A 23,483-nucleotide genomic window follows, 5' to 3' on the forward strand; every position below is an offset into this window, starting at 1 on the left:
CTGAATGATAATTAGATGCATACAAAGAGATGTGCCTGAGAAACATGATATATATCATCTGGAAGTTCAGTCGATATTTGTCCAAACATTAAGACTAGATCGATGATAGGTACCCTTAATCAACCAACTTGCTTCTATTAGAATTAGAATTAAAATAAAAATAAAACTATAATTGAACTGAGCCTTTATATATTACTATTACAGTTAAATAAAGGGGAAAAAAATAAAACAATTCTCTTTCCACACAATTTTTACCTGAAGAATTAAAAGATATTAGAATAAACAGTCAAGCTCAAACTTTTGTGACTTCATGTATGCTACCTAAAGCTGTCCAACATCACAATAAACTCTTTATAAATAACTCACACTAACTAATTAAAGCTTCAGTTCTTTTGTTCTTCACATTTAAGTTCAGTGCAGCTAGTTATCTATTCCCAAAATGAAGGTAATCAATATATTAACTTAATTGTAGTAGTGTATCCATGCTCATCCTTGTTTAATTTGTTGCAGTTACTTGGTTGGATGCATCGTAAGTTTCGACAGAATAGCAGTGAACCACTAAAGGAATTTTCTGTAGGTAAGTGTTTTTTTTCTGTTCCAATTTTCTTTCCATGAATACGATTAAGAGCAGGGAGAATAAAAGTGACATTTTGTGTTGGGTTAGGAAATCCTTGTACTTGTCTTACTGGGCAGCCATCACTGGATGATATACATTGCTACCCAAAGTCAAATTTTTACAATAAGTCTTTGAGTAAAACTCAAAGAGACAATCACTTGAGAAAATCATTTGCTGGTCTAGAGGCAGCAGCAAGGGCAGATCATTACGATCTTGAAGAAGAGTCATCTGCTGCTCTTTCTGAGCTGTTCCATGGATTCCTTGCAATTGGTACACTTGGTACTGATCCCCTTCTTGATGATCCCTCAACACCAACATTTTCCATCTCGGTGGAAAATATAGCTGAAAAGGACACTGAGGTGACTGAAAATGAACTGAAGCTGATCAATGATGAACTGGAGAAGGTGTTGGGAGCTGAAGCTAAAGATGATACTTGTAATCTTTCTTCAGGAAGAAACAGCTATGTTAGCACTGGAAGAAGCAGCCATGGTATATTAATATAGATTAAAGTGTGCGATTATGTTATCTAAATATCTTAAAATGTAATTGTTATACATTCGACGTACACAGGTAGTACCATTACACTAAGTGGAAAGCAATTGGAAAGTGCAGAGAACAATGGAAACGGAACAACGGTCTGTCCACTTCAAGGCTATCTATTTGGATCAACTGTTGAGTTGCAAGAGACAACTTCTGCTTCTGCTAAGAAAGAACATAGGCCTTCGCTTGGTGAGCTATTTCAGAAAACTAAACTAGCAGAAGAAAACTATGGAGCTAAATATGAGAAGCGAACAGATAAGGATTCTGATAAATCTGCTGTGCATCTCATGAAGAAAATACTGAAGAAAAAGATGCTTCATGCTTCCTCCCGGAACTCAGTATCAGCTTCCGGGGGAACTGTTGATTCTATTTCAGCAGAGCCAAAACCCCATAAGGTAGGTGCTTTCGTCTTTCTCTACGTTATGGATTTCCTTTAAAAATGAACACAAATATGATCATCTAAGTTTTGACATGAAGGAGATTCAATTTGTATCGTCACATTATACATAAAGCGGTTTGATCAATAATATCAAAATGCTAGGAACTTATACTAATTTTTGATAGTATCCGGTGAAAGGGAACCAAATGATCTGACTTCTATAAATGTTGAAACATTTTTTGCAATTACATCTCTGTTGTGCAAATAACAATAGACCTCACTGTTGGATATTTTGTAATATATAGAGGTCTTAAATTTAACAAACACATTTGTTCCTGAAAGAACATGACTATTACGAAAAGTCATTTGTTCATGAGAACATGACTATTATGAAAAGTTGTATGTTCATGAAAAAACATGACTATTATGAAAAGTCATAGCTTAAGTTCTATATATACAAGGACTCTCTAGAAGTAGCCGAAGAATAAATCTACTGGTATATACAAAGGGCTTTGTTGTATCCTAAAAGGAATTGCTTGTATTTTCCCTCATATGTATATGGACAATAATATCTCCTCTTCTTCTTCAATTATCTTTCCTACTATTTTCTAACACTCACTAACTAAGATATTATTGTTAGTTGAATTTCCAAACACATGTTGTTAGGCTCCAACTAAATACTTGCAAGTTATGCAGATCCTACAAATGTTCCACAGAAAAGTCCATCCTGAGAGCTCAATAGCAGCACAGAAGCCTGATAAGTCCTTAAAAAATGAGAGGGCACATGACCGTGGAGGACTATCACTTGCACGTGACGATATCACAATTATCCCTCACCATCGCCTCTCAAAGGACAGCATCAAGGGTCAGCCTATCATGCAACAGTCCACAGTAGATGGTGATTCAAATGAGAACCGAGAATGCTGGATCAAAACTGATGCAGATTGTAAGTGATTCTCAAAACTTGAATCTTGTAGAAACCAATCACATTTTTATAATAAAAAAGAATCTGTTTACTCTGACTATCCCTTAAAGATAAGTTTTTTATATAGAAAACCAATCCGCGATATTGTTCAGAAGACTGACCAATATTTGTGACTAAGCAGATTTTGTTTTGTTGTAGACTTTGTGCTGGAGCTCTAAATTGCCAAAGCAGCTCATATTGTAAGATACGTTTGCCTCTTCAAAATCTATGCAATGCCGCGTTGTTGGAATGGTTATGTCATTTTCAGAGAAATGTGAGAAAATAAAAGAGGGTGTTCCTCTAAACATATATTGTGTGTGAGACGCATGTAAAACTTGAGATGTATTAGCTAAAACTGTTCTGTGCTAAAGATTCAAGCTAAGTATTAATGTTGTATCTCAAAGACTGCAAATTATATTCATGGAGTAATGTATCTTTCGTGTTAAATTTATCAAAATACAGGGAAAAGTTTGTCATCCTCATGTCATGTAGCCTACTACATATACCAAATTAACAATCAGTACATTATTTACCTTCCTTCTGACCAAGGGAGTTTTCTTCAAAAACACGTGAAATTCTTTAATTTCCATTAGTTTATTGATATTCTTTAATTTCCATTAGTTTATTGATAATACGTCGAAAGGAAAGTAATTGCCAAGTTCCACACAAGATACCGTTAAATTAGTTACGACACAAGTTCAAAAAGATGGGGCTTGAGCCATGAGAATTGATTACCAGACTTAGAAATTTAGCACCTTGATCTTCTCTCCTTACTATTAAACATTCATGCTTGTATTAGGTGATGGATTGGAGCTTATAAGCTAGAAACTCTCTTATGCAAGTCACTCTGTGTGTTTGACAGTGACAAAAAGATCTCAAGTGTTTCATCCTTTCAATGAGTATGTGGCTCTTTATCTTTCTCAATCAAGATTAATATGATCATACTACAATTATTTCATGTGGTTAAATAGTGCACAATATTAACTTTGATCAATGTACCTTTATGCCCATAGTTACAAGGACTACAAGTATTACAACTCATGGTTACACTGTTCAACATAATTAGATATTAGGAAAAATATGCCAAGGTAAGTAGAGCTTAATATGGTCATGAAGGCCAGAAATCTTCATGTAGTATCCCTTTTCAAACATGATCCGCCATATTTTACTGGGAAATATTGCTGAAGTACTTACTCCTAAAATTTAAGAAACTGTGTTGGGCAAAACTTGGCTAAAACATGTGGCGCTCAGAGGAATGGGTGCATGGTGATAGGGTTTACTGAAGGCAAATGACCAAAGGGATCAATCGCCCGAGGGGATGTCTTCGATAAGAAGAAAGGATCTAGCCGAGGACAGGAAAACAATTTTTCCCCAATGACGTGGACAAAGAGACAGAGAAGACAGGTGCAGGGATGAGCTCGTATGGACTGATACACCCAAACTATACCTCTAAAATGAGATATAAAGCAGATAGAACCCAAACAAGGTTGGGGTTGAATCCACAGAGAATATAGCGAGAACTATGTCAGTTTTGGTTATCCGATTGGTAGTCTTTATTCCAAGGGGTATTTGTAACTTGACACGTAAAGTACTTGTAACGTGTATTGCCAGTAACCATTTTGGAGAAAGTTATTGTTATTTGTGTTCTAATAATGAGAGTAAGTTAGGACTGTCTTCCCCGTAATTTCATATATGTGACTAGTAATTTAGTCTGATGATATGCAGGTAAAACTAACAATATGAGTCCAACTAATGTCTTTCGTTCTAAGTAGAGAAATGTCACTTTATATCCTTTCTCCCTTTTAAGTGTCTGTGTGCATAACGCTTTGATGTGCCATGGTTTTACGGCACTTTTGATCCTAAAAGCTTAGAATTGGTGTAAATTCTTTAGTGCTTTTTAGTAGATTTAATGTATTTTGTAGGGAACTAAGATTCGGAAGTTAAGTACAGGAAAGCAGAGGCTGATAAGCCATTTCTGAGTTTTACGAGGGTGTTCTACAAGCCATGGTTCAAACCACCAGCCATAGATGGGTTCATAAAGGAGATACAGAGAGTATGAAAAAATGTATGTGATAAGATGTACTAGTCCACCGTGCTATCAGGGACCAGGTTGATATTATCTTAGGAATGCAGTAAAGATTCTCAACAGCAAGGTAAAGACACAAAGAGTTATACGTGGAAACCTCCTTGCTCAAGGGAGAAAAACCACGACCTGTCTCACTTGATTTTTCAACTGTTTTCAGTATTTCAAGCAACAAGTGAATAAAGACTCCAGACACACATACAAAGAGCAAGCTCTTGATCTTACAAACATGTAATAACTCTATTACAAGAAGAGCCAAAACAATACCTCTATTGCCCACTATGTTAGCTAACTCTAGTCAACATAGACTTCAACAATATTTCAGACAGCTAACTGTAGCTATGTTTATCATTTGACCACGGAATGAGAAAACGATCTAAGTTCTTTTATATCTTAGGATTAGATCTTACAATATTAAGACTCACAACACAACTTTCATACGAACAACTAAGGACACTCTTGATAGCTCTATCAGGTCCCTTGCTGTTCTTGATTGAGTTCTTCAAAGACAAGAATTGCTTTTTGTAAAACTGCTTTGAATGACTGACTAGGTTGTTTTCACATCAAAGGAGATATATTACCTTTGAACCAAAAAAAACCTAGTGCTCTCTGATTGGCTGAGTACGTTATCCTCATTGCTGGTGCTCACCCACCGTGTCAGAGGAAACAACTTTTACAGTTGTTCCACAATTGACTTCAATTTCACCATCAGATACGGGACCATGTTACATGTTTGTGAGTATCATCAAAACTTCAAATCCTAATAATTTCCCCCTTTTTGATGATGACAAACAAACATTTTAGTATTCCCCCTATCACCATTCCCAATTGGTTCCCCCTATCGCCATTCCCCCATATTCTCCTACCTACATTCATTCATTCCTTCTTTTGACATCATAAAAAAGTCAGATCAGTAAACGAGAGCAAGATGTCAAGTAGAATACAGATGAATTCAAAGCCATAGGGCAAAACATAACATGAGCAACTAAGGAATGAGAGATGAATCAACACACTAAAATCAAAGCATGATATCTTACCAGGAAGGCATCAAACATGACTAAACACGAAATGAAAACCAAAATAACATAGTCATAGTGCCAAGGCCAGAGACAAAAGAGAAGGCCAGAAAAGACTTTAGGAAGGAGGGGGTTGAGGGAAAAAGGACTTGAGAAGTAGATTCATGTGGGTATTGGCGTCTTTATGGACCTAGAGAAGTTTAAGAGTGATCGACTTGACTTCTGTTGAGAATGAGAAGAACAAGGCATAATCAAATGTGTGAACCTGTTCCTTCGTATGTGTTACCTAACTATTGTTACTGTGTAACTAACTTTCCATTAATTAGTTAGTCAGTTACAATTAGCTATAAGTTGGTTAGGATAACTAAGTGTGATTAGATATCACAACTACTATAAAGAGGAGATCTACAATGTAACTACAATAAGATTGAATAACAAGAAAAAAAGTTACTCTCCCTTCTCTCTATTCTTCTCCTCCTTCTTCTCATTAATCTTCATATTCTTCTTCTTCTTCTTCTTCATTGTTCATAAATAACTTCATGGTATCAGAGCCATATCAATTGGTCCTAGTTGAATAAGTCAATCAACAATTCCGCTAAGATTGATCGCAATTGTGCAAAGAAATGCAATGACGAACAGTACAAATGCTACAATAGTTTTTGGCCTACATGCAGAATCAAGTTCAGGAACTGGAACCGGAAATCCAACTTCAGCAATTGATTACAATCATCCCCTGTTTCTCCACTCGTCTGATGTAAGTGGAAATCAGATCATTTCTTTTCAATTAACTGGTGCTGAGAATTATTCTATGTGGTATAGATCGATGAAGGTAGTCCTGAAATAAAATGGGGTTAGTGGATGGATCATGTCCAAAGGATAAATTTCCAGGATTAGAAGGAGGTATCTGGGAAAGGGTAAATGTTGTTGTATTATCTTGGATCATGAATTTTGTAGAGAAAGGGCTTCTTGGAAGCATCATGTATGCAACGTGTGCTAAAAATGTCTCGGAGGATCTATATGAAAGGTTTAACAAGATAGATGGGTCAAGAACCTTCAATTTGCATCAGGAGATTGCCACTATAACTCAAACAAGTTTTCTATTTGTTTACTTCTCAAGATTGAAAGGCCTATGGGAGGAATTTGAAGTTGTGGTGCCTGCCCCGTCCTGTGAATGTGAAATATCCAAAGAGTATGTAGTACATTTGCAAAAACTCAAAGGCAAAAAGGTTTGGTAGACCCTTGTACTTGTATGAGTTTGTATTGTGAATCATTCTACTTACATAATTGTCAATTGAACCCTTAAACTTAATAAAACACAATTTAACAAACTCCTCTGAACATTGACCAGGCTTATGTAGCATTAGGATGTCTGAGTTGGCAAAAATGTGTAACTACACGCCTATTAGGGCGAGTGAGGAACATTTTTACTATAAAAAAATTTAAAAATTATAAAAGAAATAATATTTTTAAACCATTAATTAAAAAAACCCCTTCTTCTTCACCCATTACACCTCCTTTTCAGCCATATCCATCCCCTGCCCAACCCTTTTTTTCTTTCTTTTCCACAATCTATTTTCATCTATTTAGATGATCTTGGGCACCTCCTTGAGTCCACTAATTCACCTATGGAGGGAGAGAGCGGCGCTGGTGGTGCTCGCCGGACACCACTGATACGCAGTGGAGTGAGAAAGAGAGGCGCAACTGGTCAACAGAGAAGAGAACGAGGTGGGTGAAGGTGCAATTATCTAATCATCGTGGCGAAAATGGTGATGGTGTTCGCCTAGATCTGGTGCGGTGGCTTAGGTTGTTGGTTTTGTGGAGGTTGGAGAAGGAAATTAAAGGGAAAATGGTAATGATGTGCAGCGGAGATGAAGGCCGGTAAAGGAAGGAATATGAGTGGTTTCGCCGGCAAAAATGGCGATGGCGGCAACGGCTTGGGCCGTGAAACCGTGGGAATGGGAGAAATGTAATGGGTTTTACTTTAAAGAATATAATTAATTTTTTATTGTTTTACCTTTTATTAAACAATTTTGATTAGTAATTTTAAAAATAATTATGACATGGCATTAATATATTTGATGTGGATATGACATGTCATTTATGTAAAGGAGAGTGAGCTACACACATGCTTGGAGGGGTTTAAAAGGCTCATTTTGATTGAGTTTAAGAGTTCAGTTGACAAATAATTAAGCAGAAGGGTTCGCAATACAAACACATCCAAGTATAAGGGTCCATCAGACCCTTTTGCCAAAACTCAAATTATTTCAATTACTTATGGGGTTAAATGACTCTTACTTACAAGCAAGGTCTCAGATCTTGTTGATGAGCCCACTTCCATCAGTAAATCAAGCATATTCAATGATCATGTCTAATGAGAATCAAAAATCAGTAGTGGCTACCGCATGAATATTAGTATCTAACCCCAGTTCTGGCCAACAAGCGTATGAGTTAGCTATGTACTCAAGAGATGGTGATACTCAGAAGTTCAAGAAGAATGGGAATGTGTGTTGTGATTATTACAAGCTTAAGAATCACAATAGAGATAAGTGTTACAAGTTAATAGGATATCCTCAAGATCTTAGGTTCAAAAAAAAAAAGCCTAACACTGCATATAATGCAATGATGGAAAGTACAGGGTCTCAAGAACAGGTTCTCACAAACATCTGACTACAGGTCATCCTACTCAAGTCACTACAAGTGACTATGGGCAGTTTTCAGATGAAGGGAACAATCAATTAGAAACTTGTGATCTGTCAAAGGATCAATATCAACAATTGCTCCGGTTTCTAAACAAAGCTCCAGAACAAGTTCATTCAGCTAATGTAGTAGGTAATGGATCAGGTACAAACACTTGTTTCAACTCTACTACCAATATTAGTTCTACTCCTTGTTGGATTATCGATACAGATGCTACTAATCACATGGTGGCAGACCTGAACTTTTTAAACAAGTCCACTATTTGTAAGTCTGATAAGTCAAAGAAAGTACATTTACCCAATGGGGATGTTTCCATAGTTGAGTTTATTGGCTCAAGTGTTTTACCTAACAATGATGAGTTTTTCAAGTACCACAATTTCAATTTAACATGTTATCAATATCTAAACTCACTAAGGAACTGCAATGTTCTACTACTTTTTTTCCTAACTTCTGTATATTTCAGGATCTCTCACATGGGAAGGTGAAGATGATTGGTAAAGAAGATGATGGTCTATACATACTATCAAGCAATACAAGTTCAAGAGATGTTAATATTGCAACTAGTTGTTCTATTCCATTACTAAGAGTAGATTCTAAACTAGATATAGACTTGTGGCGTAGAAGATGTGGGCATGTATCTAGTTCAGTGTTAAAGCAAATGTTGTCATCAGATTTAAGTAGTATAACTGAGACAATTAATAAATGCACTATTTGTCCTTATGCTAAGCAAACAAGGATACCTTTCGTAGTTAGCACATCTAAAAGTTCTATTTGTTTTGATATAGTTCACATGGATCTATGGGGTCCTTATAAAACCTACACTCATGATGGAAACAAATACTTTCTTACTGTGGTAGATGACATGTCTAGATGTACATGGATTTTTCTGTTGAAACTAAAATCTTATGTGTGTACCATTATTCAACAATTTCTAGTACATATTAAAACACAATTTGATAAAACTATTAAATGCATAAGAACAAATAATGAATAATATGTGCTCAACCATGTTTACTTCTTTAGGCATTGTACATCAAACTACATGTGCTTATACCCCTCAACAAAATGGTATTACTGAAAGGAAACATAGACACATTTTTGAGCTTACAAGAGCTATTAGATTTCAAGGAAACATTCCTATTAAATTTTGGGGTTTATGTGTTCAAGTTGCAGTATATATTATAAACAGAATTCCTAGTCATGTTATTAATAACAAAACTCTTTTTGCAAAGCTATTTAGAAAGCAATCTAGAGTGTCACATCTCAGAGTGTTAGGATGTTTGTGTTTTGCTAATTATACAAGAAACTAATAAACTAAAGAGTAGGTCCACAATGGTTGTTCATTTAGGCTATGCAACTACTCAAAAAGGTTACTTGTTATATGATCTAACTTCTCATGTTTTCTTTGTACATAGAGTTGTGATATTCAAGGAAGATATATTTCCTTTCAAAACACAAGATCAATAGCATACACCTCTGTTCAGATTCACTGGTTTAAATGATGGACAACCAACTTCTATCACTAACTCACTACATTAGTTACCCATTGCTGATCAACCTCAGTTTCAGGGAACGGTTTCATCTGAGGAAATATCTGCAGAAACCAACAATCTTGCACTAAATAGAGATCAGGTTCCTATACCTGGTCCATTGGTGATACAAGAAGAAAATAGAAGATCTGCAAGGGGTAAGAAACCACCACTATGGATGAAAGATTTTGTATCTATCCATGCTCAACATACTTCATATTCTTTGGATAAATACATGTCATATGACCAGGTAAACCATTCCAATCAAACATGTTTGTCTAAGATCCCTGCCAATACAGTACCTACAAGCTACAAAGAAGTTGTTATTGATCCTAAGTGGGTTAAGGCAATGCAATCTGTGATTGATGCACTACAAAATAATCATACATGGGAAGTAGTTACTCTTCCAAAGAGAAAGATGCTTATAGGTTGCAAATGGATCTATAAGATTAAATATAAGAGCACAGGAGAAATAGAGAGGTATAAGGCAAGGCTAGTAGCAAAAGGTTGTCGAAAAAAAGAAGCTATTGATTATAAGGAGACATTCAGTCCAGTAGTGAAGATGAAGACCTTGAGGACAATACTGACTAGCTATTGCAGCTCAAAGGCAATGGCACATTCATCAGATGGATGTGTTCAATTCTTTTCTACGAAGGGACTTACCTGATGAGATTTATATGGACCTTCCTCAGTGATTTAATAGTCAGGGGGAGAATAAAGTGTGTAGACTCACTAAATCCCTCTATGGGCTAAAATAAGCACCAAGACAATGGAATGCAAAACTCTCTCATGCATTATTGAAATTTGAGTTCAAACAAAGTGAATATGATCACTCTTTATTCATCAAAAAGACAACAATAGGCATGGTACTTGTTCTCATCTATGTGGATGATATGTTGATCACTGGAAGTAGTCTACTTCTAATTGAAGTAACAAAGGATCAGTTGAATCAAACTTTCAAAATGAAAGACTTGGGAGAGTTAATGTACTTCTTAGGTATTGAGTTTGCCAAATCAAAGCAAGGTATTCTAATGCATCAAGAAAGTATGCACTAGAATTAATTTCTGAAACTAGTCTAAGTGCAACTAAACGAACTGGAACTCTAATTGATACCAACTCAAAATTGACTACCAAACAGTATGATGAAGAGACACAGATGACAGAAGATGGTCCACTAACTGATCAAGGAGCTTATAAAGGATAGGGCAAACTACTCTATTTAACCATGACAAGACCTGGCATCTCCTATGGGGTTCAAACATTAAGTCAATTTCTACAACAGCCTAAGAAGTCACATATGACTGCAGCATTAAGGATCGTAAGATGTGAAAAACCAACTAGGACAATGCCTACTACTGTCCAGCTACTTAAAGAATATTATCACTGCTTATTGTGATGTAGATTGGGCTTTTTGCCCTCTAACAAGAAGATCAATAACTGGTTACTTTGTGCAGTATGGAGGGTCTCTAGTTTCATGGAAGTTAAAGAAACAAACAACTGTTTCTAGAAGTTAAGCTGAAACTGAATACAAGAGCATTGCAACTATTGTAATAGAAATTATATGGCTGAAAGGTTTAATGGAGGAACTCAACATTGAAGTTTCACTACCTATCAACATACATACTGATAGCAAAGCTGCTATGCAACTTGCAGCCAATCCAATCTATCATGAGAGGAACAAACACAATGAGATTTATTGTCATTTTATAAGGGAGAAAATCACACAAGGGCTAGTATCTACCAAGTACATTCCTACACAAGATCAACCAGCTGATCAGCTCACTAAAGGACTCACAAAATTGCAACTGCAACATCTCAGATCCAAGCTAGGAGTTCTGAACATCTTCCCATTTCCCAGCTTGAGGGGGAGTGTTGAGAATGAGAAGAACAAGGCAGAATCAAATGTGTGAACCTAGTCCTTTGTATATGTTCCCTAACCACTGTGTAACTAACTTTCCATTAATTAGTTAGTCAGTTCAATTAGTTGTAAGTCAGTTAGGATAACTAAGTGTGATTAGATATCACAATTACTATAAAGAGGAGATATACAGTGTACCTATAATAAGATTGAATAACAAGAAAAAAAGTTACTCGTCCTTCTTCTCATTAATCTTCATATTCTTCTTCTTCATTGTTCATGAAGAAATTCAACTTTGGCATCCAATTTGGCATTCATTTCAACTAGCTTAGCATTGTCAGTCCTCAAAGCGTCAACATCAGCCTGCCCACCATCCCTGGGATCTGGTCCCTAAGAAAAATCATTTTGGAGCAGTGCTTTGAGCCGGGCAATTTCCAAGTCCTTTACCGCAAGCGGAGTCGTAAGTTCTTCCATTTCGTGCTTTGACACCTCTAGTTGTTGAAGAAGTTTAGAAACGTGTGATTTATCCTTCACTTTTCCTTCAATGCACTCACATTCTATTAGAGTGGACATGGAGAAGGCCTGTTTCTTTGTTCTAGCAACTCATTTACCAAGAGGGACGTTAAAATGTTCAAACACTTTGTTGAGCAATTACCCATAAGCCATTCCATGCTTACCATCCCTGACTGTCATGATCCGATGCATGTGTTCCAGCATAAGTCCAGGAAGGTTTATAGTTTCATACATGTCCAACATCTCCATAAGAAACAAGTCAGCCGAAGAGGCGACAATTCTTTTTTTGGTGCGTGGAAGAAGGACTTTGTTGGCAAACTCAAAGTATAGTTGATTCTCGCCCTTCAAAAACTTTTTCAGAATTCCAGAGTACCAAACATCATCCACTTTGACCGCGTCTGACATATACTTTAGACGGTGTACACCCTTCTATTGAACTGATCCCCTTGCAAGGAACTTCCAAAATAATTCCCAAAGTATATTGATACAAATGAATATCCACTCCATGAAATTGAGTGTCAATACTGCCATCCTCATTTAATATCATTTTGTAATAGAAATCATAAACCTCAGGTTCATGCAAGAACGAAGAAGGCCATTCAAACAAGCAAGTCCATTCTTGTAAGTCAACACAATCGACAAGACTTCACATGCATGGTTTCTCCAAAATGTCAGGATCAAATACCCTACTATCAAATACCTTTTGAGTTTTTAGAACAGACACTCGTTCTTCTTAAGTTAGCACTTTACCACCCCTTACCTTTTTGAGAGGCGAACCAGGTCCATCCTCATGCTCAGACCTAGGTTCACAAGTGTCTTCCAATGTTTCTACAAGGTTTTCTTTAGACTCCGTTTGAGTTTTCTGCTTTCATTTCAGGAAACTTTGATTCCTGTGTTTTAACCCTTTTTCCTTCTACAGTCTTTCTGATTTTGTTCACCGCCCTACTATATCATCTAAATCAATGGAACTATTTTCTGGTTGTTGTGAAATGTCGACCAGGTCCTTAGGCTGAACATACTTGTCTTTAGACACCATGGCTTTCCTTTTGCATCTTTGATGAGTGGTGCTTGCCTTGTTTGCAGCCATGGCCTATGCAACAACTTCTTTTGAGATCCACGAGTGGAATAGCTTTTGAAAAAATTTTGAGGAACTGAATCAATCATTTTCTCTTTTCCCTTTTCCTTTTTCAGACCTTGGGGCCTTGTGGGAAACCACCGCCTCAGACTCTTTTTGATGTTGTAAGACTTGTGACTCTAAGGATGGTAGAACAATATTTTTAGTGACGCCAGTTTCTTGCTCATTTTCTCTTCGTCAACCTTTTCGTTTCCAGACAAGAAGAACAATATTTTCATCCTCCACTGCTTCCCTTTGGACAAAAGCAGGGTGTAGGAGAGCTCCTGGAGTATGATCAAACACTGGTACCGTCCCATGCTTGACTGGATCTGGCAACTCCAAATCAAAGAATGAGTGATGAATATCCCCCTTCATGCCGGCCAGACTTTGCAGAATCCATACCTCGCCAACGGTGAGAATATTTGATTCAACCCCTTTTTCAATATGAAGATCTCCATCAAAAAGTCGCTCAGACATTATAGACGACACAGGGGCAAGTTGTGATGAGAGTTCAGGTTCCAAAGGTTGTTTCTCAACAGAAGTTTGAGAAACAGATCGAGCCTCTGAACTAGTAGAGCCATCGAGAGAAAGAGCCATAGTTGGAGAGAAATGGTGGTTTTCGATTTGGACTGGTATGGATCCATGAAGTTCATCATTTTTAGGAGAAAGCATTGTAGTGATGGGAGTAGTAGATTCATCTATTTCACTTACCCTACAAACTGGAGTGGAAGGAGAAGGCATTTCGGGCAAGATGGGGGTGTTGAACTCAAACTACGTTGAAGATTCAACATTTGTAGATGAGGGTTCTTTGGGAGAAGAGGACAGGGATTTTGACATGTTTGAGGTAGTTTGGGTAGAATTACAATCAAATTGGAGAGAGTTTAGCATAAGAAAGAGGATGAAGAGAAAATAAGGACTTAAAGGGTTTTGTGGTGGAGATTTGGTCCCTAAACAGATGTGACGTTTGATTTTGAAAAAAGAACAAACGAAACTCCAAGAGACGCAAACATGTGGCACAAGATAGTTAATTTTGCGTCATTTCATAAAATAGTACGTGGATACTAACCTTTGAGAGAGGACCAGGTCCCTCTTTTGTTCAGACATGACCGCTCTAACTATATTGTGTCTTCTTCTTCTTTCTAGCTAAATTACCATGAGTGTATACCTGCAAAAGGTACTAAGTTGAATTCACACATAAATGCAAGACAAAAAGCAATGATACATGCCTTCCAATCATAGTCAACAAGGGTTTTGAAATCATGTGGACCAAGGAGTTAGTTGGGTCTGAATAGTCCAAGCTTCAACCTATTTTTGACAAATTGATCATTGCTTAGAGCCTTGGTGAAGATGTCAGCGACTTGATCTTCCGTTTTCTTTGGCAAAGACCTTGGCACAACAATATTCATGTACAAAGACCTCAGAATCATAACACTCGTCGGCAAAGACCTCGGCATCATATCCCTCGCCTGCAAAGACCTCGGTATAATATTACTCGCCGACAAAATCCTCGGCATAATAACACTCATCGGCAAAGACCATGGCATAATAACACTCGTCATAAAAGACCTCGCCATAATAACACTCGCTGGCAAAGAGCAGGCATAATAACACTCACCAACCAAGACCTCGACATATAATTATACTAACACTCGCCAGCAAAGACCTCGGCATCACAATCATCACATGTCTTATCACGGTGTTCGACCATCAAAGCACACAATCTATATCACACCACATAGAAGAGACAACAATTTGCATAATTCAAGTCACATTCATGCTTTCAAGCATTTCATCAATCATTCAATCAATAAAGGTTACATTCAGGCAATTCACATCATCATGTTCAACACATAGTCTTTTTCATTTCAATCCCTTTTTATTCATTTAGATGTTACAAGTGAACAATTTAACCCTTCACCTCATCCCCATTACTCCAAACACAGAAGCAACAAAGGAAGAATACAAATTTCTCATTTCAAAAGTTTGATTTGAACACATAAATTCATAAATAATAATGGGTAAATGAAGATTTTGAGTTAAGAATTGTCACCCAAAAGATTTTACTCGAAAACCTGGTCTAAAACGCCTCCCCAAAGCTTCCAAAACTCAAAATGGTGAAATGGGGTTGAAACCCCTATTTTAGAAAATATTATGTCCAGGTCACATATGCTCATCGCGATCGCAACTCAAGGTCACACGATCGCGATGAGTAAGATAGGCAACTCATTAAAGTTGACCATCGAGATCGCGACAAGTCCCACGCGATCACGGTGCACCCCAAAATGATGCTACGCTATCGCAATGAGGGAGTCTCGCGATCGGAATAACCAAAATGGCCATGCACAAGAACCAAAAACCAGCCAAACTCAAAATCATCGAAAGGACCCTCGGGATTCGTTCGGAACTCCGTACAAACAAACCACATATGCGAATCAATTATACTCAACATTCCAAAAATCACTTTCTTAACAACTTAGTCTTTCAAACTCAAAACTTACCAAACATCTCAACTTTTAACTCAAAGTTCAAAACCAACTTCTCAAACTCAATCAAAAACGACTCGGGGTCAACATCAGGAGGGGCAAAGCACTAATTTTCAAGGAAAAACCCAAAAATGGCTGACCGGATCATTACATGTGGGGTTAAGGAAGAGGAAGAGGAAAAAGAAGAGGAAGAGGAGGAGGAAGAAAAGAGGAAGAGGAAGAGGAGGATGAAGAAGAGGAAGAGGAAGAGGAAGAAGAAGAGGAGGAGGATGAAGAAGAGGAAGAGGAAGAAGAAGAAGAGGCATGAGGTAGGGTAGGATGGTGATGGAAAGAGGGTTTTGAATTATTTTTCACCAAATGCGGTTATGCGCTTTAATTTTTTTTTTATTATTATTATGTCAGTTTTAGAGGGTAAATAAATTCATTTTTAAATAGTAAAAATGTGTAATAAATCGTCATAAAAGTCACTTTCTTAACAACTTACTGTTTCAAACTCAAAACTTACCAAACATCTCAACTTTTAACTCAAAGTTCAAAACCAACTTCTCAAACTCAATAAAAAACGACTCAGGGTCAACATCGAAAGGGGCAAAGCGGTAATTTTCATGAAAAAACCCAAAAATGACCGATCGGATTATTACATGTGGGATTAAGGAAGAGGAAGAAGAAGAGGAAGAGGAAGAAATAGAAGAGGAAGAGGAAGAGGAAGAAGAAGAGGATGATGAAGAAGAGGAAGAGGAAGAGGAAGAGGAAGAAGAGGCATGAGGTAGGGTAGGATGGTGATGGAAAGAGGATTTTGATTTATTTTTCATCAAACGCGCTTATGCACTTCAATTTTATTTTTTTTGGCTATGTCAATTTTAGAGGGTAAATAAATTCATTTTTAAATAGTAAAAATGTGTACTAAATCGCCATAATAGTTTTAAGTGTATAGCTAACTTTTCAGAACAAGTTCAACCGTGAATTTATGTCTTTTCCCCACTATAAAATGATGAGTTGAGTATACAAGGGAATTCTCTCGCATCACAAGGTTTCTCTAGCATAATTCGAGTTGAATAAGATAATAGACTAATATTTTTCCCTGCAAATCAGCTCTTTTGTAATAAATTAAGCAAAGTTGAGAGTGCAGCAGCCAGAATACTGGTAAATCCAGCAGCATCTCAAGTCACAACACAAAGGATACAGCTACAGAGATATTGTCCATACCTTGGTAATAATAGTTTGAGGGGTTTCACCAATTATATTTTAGCATGCATTCAGCAAGTACAAAAGAATCAATACTGTTCAATTGTTAACATTCTGTTCGTATTTACCATAATGCAGAAAACCCAATATTAATTAACAATTGCAATATTTTCTATTCAGCAGTAATTATGCATAGATTACGCTGAGAAATGACTAGTATGAACTGTCCATAAATTCCACCAGTAAATCTTGAACCATAACTCTATCTGGCATCTTCCCTGCGGCACCGTAGATTGGAGCAAACCCTCCGTTAACTGGACCTGGATTTTCTTTCACCTGATGGGAGAAAACACTATAAATGACCTCTCAACAGAAAATCACATAGTATATATATATATACTCCAAGATAAGAACCTAATTAGAATCAACTAAGCAGTTATTAAGGAATGGATACATCTAAAATAACTGAACCTTAAATTCATACAGTTATCTGATTGATTAAAAACACGGCCAAGTAAATGATCTCGACCAGAAAAATTTATGAGGGGAAAATGACGATCATTTTCTGTTAAGCAAGTACACCAGAAGACAGAGACAACTTTCAAGACCCTAACTAAGAGCAGTGCTGACAAGATATACATTTGGCCTAAACAGTACATGGTAAGCCGCCTTCAATAAGCTGGTCCTGGTACTGATAACCACATTGCATTTGACCGGAAAATCTTGGTATGCTAGTTGTAAAGATTTTATGATATTTTGAAATTCAAAGGAGAGTGAAAGAGCACACTTACAGTCTGCACGGAATCTCTAAGATCCTTCAGAAAAATCTGGACTACTGGTACATGTTGAAGCGTCACACAAATATGAACACTGAAACGGATATGCAATACAAACAACTTAGAAGAGAACTCTCATTTAAGTATTTAGAATTCTAAAAGTATTATTCAACATTAGACTCTCCTGCCCAAAGTATCCAAATGGTTATGAAGGAAAAGTGCATTTCTGGTAATTGTTTAAACAGTTACCATATAGCTGGAAGACGAAAAGCTTCTCCAGTGTCCAGAATGAATGAGTAAGTGTGCATCATGTGCAGTTACAATACCTGTTAGGTCTCTGCAATGCATTTAAATGCCAACCTTTGGATGACAGTATATCATTGACTTCAAATATGTCTACAACATCAGATCCAAAAGCAATTATACTCATATCAGGCCTTCCAATCACAAACAGTTCTGGAATGTCCTGTATCCTGAAGGGTAGAATCATTGTGAGGGACAATGGTACTTAGACTGGAAAAGAATTGAACTGTAAGTGAGACTATATGTACCCTTTCTGAATTCTTTTTGATGCCTCCATGATCTCCTTGGTGTTTTCCAAGTATCCTGCAAGGTGTACAAACTATCAGCTAAGAAGAAACGGAAGTGCCAAGTGATAACCAACAAGAATGAGAAACGTCTATAACCTTCGAAGCCTAAAGATATCATTGCTGCCCAAGCCCCAGCTATCAGACCTCCAGCTCTGCTTCCAGCAATTGTTGGAGAAACATAAAGCCCACCAGTCCACTCAGTGACTATCATGTGAATACAAGGGATATATGTCATCAAAACTTCATAAGAATGATTACCCCTTTTTTGCAGGTAAAGAGAGTATGATTTCTTTTTCTATAAGTGGAAGGGCAAAAGGAAATAGCAAATTATCTCAGATCATGGCCACTTACTTTATTGCAAGGGTACACGTTTGATTTTTCTTACTGAATTGGTTTCACAAGATCTTTATGTTCTTTTAAAAAGACAAATTACTGATTATGTATTTAAGGTTCAGAGCACCTGGAAACTCCTTTCACTGAAGTTGACTGCAGTGCATATCTAGTTTTTATTATCACATCAATTGCCCCACCAACAGTTTATAGAGATTTCTTCTTTTGAGTCAGTAGCAAAGCTACAAATAATGAATACTTTTTTGACATGAGTAACTTACCAGCAACAAATTGATGCTGTTAACGTGTAAAAACCAGCAGCAAATTAGTCCAGTCCCCGCACATGTTTCAGGAGTAAGAAAATGTATTAAGATCTCAGATTACTTGTAAAACAAAAACATATAAAATGAACTTGTAGCATAATGTATCAATTCTTTGCACATGAAGTAGAACCATCGTACCAAATGTTTCAAGGTATACGATACTGCTCTCTACAACTTCAACATTGATACAGGGAAAGGTAAAGAGGGTATCTCAGAAAGAAAGCCATTAAAAATTCAAGACAATATTTCCAGTCACATAAAGGCTACGTAGTACATTACGGATGAATTTACAAATTTCATCATCAAGAGAACAAAATTTCCTCATAAAGAAGGAACAAGTCTAATCTCCAATGAACTCTCACAAATTGGATGATCAAGCAAATCCCATATACTCTGCTTACAGATGCTTCAATTGAATGCTAAACAGTGATTACAGCGAAGGGGCAGAAAGTAGCACTTTATACCTTCCGTATTTCACGATTTTGGTACAGAACTACACTGGTTCCTTTTGGTGCCAGCCCATACTTGTGTACATCCACTGAGATTGAGGTTACTCCTTGAACAGTGAAATCAAATGGAGGTACAGGGTATCTGGACATAATAACAAGAATCATATAGACAAAGTGTGGTATCTATAAGACAGATATATAAATGAATTGTTGCTGATGATTTGACTGTTTACAAAAGAGCTTGTACAAAGGGAGGGCAAGGGCAAAGGAACTTCTTTAGAACTATAAATCAATAGAAGTACAAAATAAGATAAATAGTTAGTGCAGATTGGAGCACTCTACTTTACAGAACCATAACTTGGAAACAAAGATACATCAAACATACCCCAATTTACGAGCGAAAGGTAAGACAAAGCCCCCAAGACAAAGGTCAACATGGAAACAAATTTGGTAGCTAGAAGCCAAATCACCAAGCTCCTGCAAGAGAATTTAACTAGGAAATTTAGCGAGTAAAGGATCCAAAATCCTTTTACTTAGCAGTATTTGTTAAAGATTTAGAAATTGGGAAAAGATCCGCGCACTTGCCTCAATTGGATCGATTATGCCATGGGGGAATCCAGGTGCCGATCCAACAATCTGTATATTCATATGTTTTAGTGAGCAGATAAAATACTTGACATAAAGTCAGGGGCTAAGTAAACAAATTATGATGAAATTCAGAGTTTGAGGCTCATTTCTATGGAGATTGAGAATTATAAAATGAAGGAGAACAAACAAACATAATAATGAAAAGATATGAACACACAAATACATTTTACTTATGCTTAAAACCAGGGAAAATGATTCTAAAACTTCCCAAAGTCAAAACTTTACCATGATAGTATTTTTGTTAATATATCGCTTAATAGCTTTAACATCTGCTCGAAATTCTTTATCAACGGGGACACGCCACAACTTGATCTTGAAATATTGTGCAGCCTTGTCGTATGCTGAGTGTGCGGAAACTGGTATTATCCTACAGTCATGTATGATACTCACTATATTTAGAGACTGATACCTTATGGCTGGATGTTAAAGAAAACAAAGAGGGAAAGAGCACATACATTTCTGGTTTAGTGATTCCCTTCTTGGCTTTCATATAGTCACGTGATGATTTAACTGCTAATAATATACTTTCAGTCCCCCCTGATGTCATATTTCCACAAATTTGTCCTCCAGAAGCCTTTTCTTTACTACCAAGAATTGCTGCTGTCATCGCAACCACTTCTGCTTCAAATCTAACAACGCTTGGGAACACACTCAGATGTAGTGGATTGGTATGTGCAAACCTGAAATACGAAATATCTATTCATACTGAAAGCAGAGATGGAAAGTTTTATGATAAGAAATCTTAAATGGAAGGTGTATTGCTTGTAAAAGAAAACTCAACAAGTGCATTCCCTCCCATGACAACAACAAATAAGAATCTGAAGATAAATAAAAAAAATTAGAAAAAGCTAATTGGTTAACAAGGATGTTATCAAATCTAGTCACATTGCGATAATAAGATAGATTACATGACTCAGATACACCAGCATGAGCAGAGTATCGTGCTTTGTTTGTTCAAGACAGCCACAGATGAACATAAATGTCAACATATGTAGCTTGGGCTAAAACAACTCAACAGATTTGAGATCTATTATTTTAATCCAAGATGTCCAAAAAAAATCAGAAACAATTTCTGCCAGATGACAAACCTAATACACCATGGATGAGTAATGCACTTAGATTAATGAGAAAAGGTTAATTGATTTAAATATATCAAGGGGTATAACATGGTAAAGTTACCAATTCACTTTAGAAGGAAAAAAAGAAGAAGAGCTATGAGATCACCCAAAACTCTGTTTAATAGTTGCTAAGCATTTCGTAGGTTCTAGTCCATCTTCCGTCCAGCATGGTCAGCATGTGAAGTATGAGATTTTCTATACGCCCTGAAGCATTGTTAACCCACTAAATACAGTTTTTGAGGTCTTAATCAATCTAGCATAGTCTACATGTTGGTTGTCTCTTTATTGTAACCCCTGAAACCTGTATTAAGTAGTACATTCCACATGGAGGTTTTCAAGAGACTGAATTTGCTCCCTCTTCCTCTAGGGTTTAATCATACATCAATAATTGGACTAGATTCATTATGGCAGAAGGTTTATCACGAAGAAGATACATGAAAAGAAACAACCCTTCCCTTGATCAGTTAACGCAAGCAAAGCAACTAAATATACATATGTACACAACGGATGAACAATCTTACATGGAACATGCCTCGTTTATCAATGAAAAATGTCCCTCATTCTCATTTCCGCCAATATAGCTGCTCAGAAAATAGGAAATCTGTTAATCTTTCTACACAGGTTAAAGAGCAAAGAAATGGTTTAATTGAATCCAGAAACATATATAATTCCAACCTACTAGCTAAAATTGTATAATATAGTGCAATAATTATGGAAACATACACGGTACCCGAACATTTGCCCTGCCATGTCACATCTTTTTGTTTTTCATCTCTCATTTGCACTAGGACGTTATCTCCTAAACCTGTCTTCGGCAACTCAGTTCTCCATCCATCTCTATTACTAGAACCTTGCAACTTATCCACTATCTGCTCAGTTCGATAACAGATTTTGAAGCCACAGAATGTCAGATTTATAATCAGAATTAAAGGAGATCAATCATTGAAACCTCTTAATGCTTCCACATAGATGCACAAGTGAGAATAAAATCTTAACTAGGTACTTTCTTTGCTAGAATTATTTTTCTAAAACAAGTTGAATAAATCTACATCACATCTCCTTGGGATGTAGCCCTTCCCTGGATCTTGCATGAATGTTGGATGCTTCATGCATTGGGCTGCTCATTTTTCTTAAGCTGAACATATCGACTCCAAATGTATGCAACGAATTATTTAGCCTAGGTCAAAATTTTAAAAACATCCAGGTGAAGCAAATTTAAATACAATAGCGCGATACATTTGATACTGGAACTATTTCACTCTAGGTTGCTAGTCCTTCCGTTCCAACTTATACAACACATTTTCCACCTTGGAATGTTCCAAAATGTCAGACTCTATTCCTTCAATATTATTGTTTTACATATTTTTCACAACTTCAACTTAAATATATGTTTTACAATCCAAACTATAAACTTCAATTTGATGATTTCTCAGCTGTTTCTTTTCAGCCATTACATTCTTTTTCGTTAATATAATGCACAAGTCAAATTAACAACTTAAACTCCTTTTAAATCAAACAAAGTGTATACACATAGAACAAAGGAAGTAATTTTCATTAACGTTATACAATCAAACAGAAATTCATCAAACTGTGTCAGTGTGATAATCACTGAAAGAAACAAAAACGCAACACCCCATTCAATGAAGTAGACCAGAGTATTTAATGCTCAAAATAAACTCACCTTCTGCTTCTCAGAGTCAATGTACTTTTTAACACCGGGCACCAACCTATATTTAAGAATCAAATATTAAATCTCAGAAAGTGTCAAAATCAATTCAATCAAAAGCTACAAAGTATTCCGGAGCTTTTAACAGATATAATACTCTTTTTCTTATCATTTCACTAAACAAACATGGATAATTTAGTGAGAGAAAAATTAAACAGAAATTGAAGAGATGCAAGCATTGAATGTGAGAAAATACTTGATGGCGCTCATAACGAAACTAATAATGGTGGCTTTGAGTCCTCGCTCGTGAATAACGAGGAAGATGGATTGAAGAATTCGAGCGATTAGTAGAGAGAAGAGAGGAGTAATAAGTAGAATTAATGGCTCGTATTGAGATAAGAAGGAATTTGCTGAAGCTCTGTACTGATTCAGCCATGGTGGAATCGGAAACGCCATCGCCGATCGACGTGAAATGGGTATATTTTTTTTTTCTTTTATCTTTTTTTTTGTTTGATAGTAATGTATTACTTAGATTGATACTCCATAGTCCATATGGTAAGCGATGCGTGCAAGTAATAATTTGTTGTAGTAATAATTAATATATTA

At 36.5% G+C, this 23,483-nt stretch overlaps 4 protein-coding genes across 5 annotated transcripts in view; 3 read left to right on the forward strand and 1 right to left on the reverse strand.

The window, feature by feature from the left end:
- Positions 1–23,483, forward strand: part of LOC125869149 (agamous-like MADS-box protein AGL9 homolog) — a 594,250-nt gene that overhangs the window by 177,944 nt on the left and 392,823 nt on the right. Inside the window, exon 1 of one of the 2 annotated variants that reach the window (XM_049549710.1) lies at positions 23,081–23,087. The exons of the other annotated variant lie outside the window; for it this stretch is intronic. The gene's annotated coding sequence lies outside the window, so the exon portion shown is untranslated. Of the gene's footprint in view, positions 1–23,080; positions 23,088–23,483 lie in introns of those variants that run through there. 2 annotated transcript variants of the gene reach the window in all.
- Positions 226–2,981, forward strand: LOC125869145 (protein LAZY 1-like). The gene is made up of 6 exons (XM_049549702.1): positions 226–445; positions 511–577; positions 665–1,105; positions 1,187–1,551; positions 2,232–2,481; positions 2,659–2,981. The coding sequence occupies exons 1-6, from the start codon at positions 440–442 to the stop codon at positions 2,676–2,678; spliced, it is 1,149 nt and encodes a 382-aa protein (XP_049405659.1). The 5' UTR covers positions 226–439; the 3' UTR covers positions 2,679–2,981.
- LOC125868707 (uncharacterized mitochondrial protein AtMg00810-like) lies at positions 10,688–11,338 on the forward strand. The gene is made up of 2 exons (XM_049549296.1): positions 10,688–10,847; positions 11,226–11,338. Exons 1-2 carry the CDS (start codon positions 10,688–10,690, stop codon positions 11,336–11,338), a joined length of 273 nt encoding a protein of 90 aa, XP_049405253.1.
- On the reverse strand, positions 16,973–23,430 carry LOC125869144 (sphingosine-1-phosphate lyase). Its single transcript, XM_049549701.1, has 15 exons — positions 23,134–23,430; positions 22,893–22,938; positions 21,935–22,080; positions 21,733–21,792; positions 20,549–20,773; positions 20,319–20,460; positions 20,031–20,081; positions 19,831–19,922; positions 19,461–19,587; positions 18,955–18,970; positions 18,440–18,547; positions 18,305–18,359; positions 18,080–18,226; positions 17,769–17,847; positions 16,973–17,313 (listed from the first exon to the last, which is right to left on the reverse strand). The coding sequence occupies exons 1-15, from the start codon at positions 23,331–23,333 to the stop codon at positions 17,191–17,193; spliced, it is 1,617 nt and encodes a 538-aa protein (XP_049405658.1). The 5' UTR covers positions 23,334–23,430; the 3' UTR covers positions 16,973–17,190.

Source organism: Solanum stenotomum, chromosome 6 (genome assembly GCF_019186545.1).
Source record: "Solanum stenotomum isolate F172 chromosome 6, ASM1918654v1, whole genome shotgun sequence".
NCBI classification, from domain to species: Eukaryota; Viridiplantae; Streptophyta; class Magnoliopsida; order Solanales; family Solanaceae; genus Solanum; species Solanum stenotomum.

What these genes read in the sequence shown, in the direction of transcription:
- LOC125869145 (XM_049549702.1), top strand. An exon ending in ACTAAAGGAATTTTCTGTAG is followed by an intron (nt 578 to 664) that starts GTAAGTGTTTTT and finishes GTGTTGGGTTAG; the next exon opens with GAAATCCTTGTACTTGTCTT. An exon ending in CAGAGCCAAAACCCCATAAG is followed by an intron (nt 1,552 to 2,231) that starts GTAGGTGCTTTC and finishes CAAGTTATGCAG; the next exon opens with ATCCTACAAATGTTCCACAG.
- LOC125868707 (XM_049549296.1), top strand. Translation starts at nt 10,688, where the DNA reads ATGGTACTTGTTCTCATCTATGTGGATGATATGTTGATCACTGGAAGT. An exon ending in GTTTGCCAAATCAAAGCAAG is followed by an intron (nt 10,848 to 11,225) that starts GTATTCTAATGC and finishes ATTGTGATGTAG; the next exon opens with ATTGGGCTTTTTGCCCTCTA.
- LOC125869144 (XM_049549701.1), bottom strand. Translation starts at nt 23,333, where the DNA reads ATGGCGTTTCCGATTCCACCATGGCTGAATCAGTACAGAGCTTCAGCA. An exon ending in GGAATCACTAAACCAGAAAT is followed by an intron (nt 20,461 to 20,548) that starts GTATGTGCTCTT and finishes ACATGACTGTAG; the next exon opens with GATAATACCAGTTTCCGCAC. An exon ending in GATATCTTTAGGCTTCGAAG is followed by an intron (nt 18,360 to 18,439) that starts GTTATAGACGTT and finishes TACACCTTGCAG; the next exon opens with GATACTTGGAAAACACCAAG.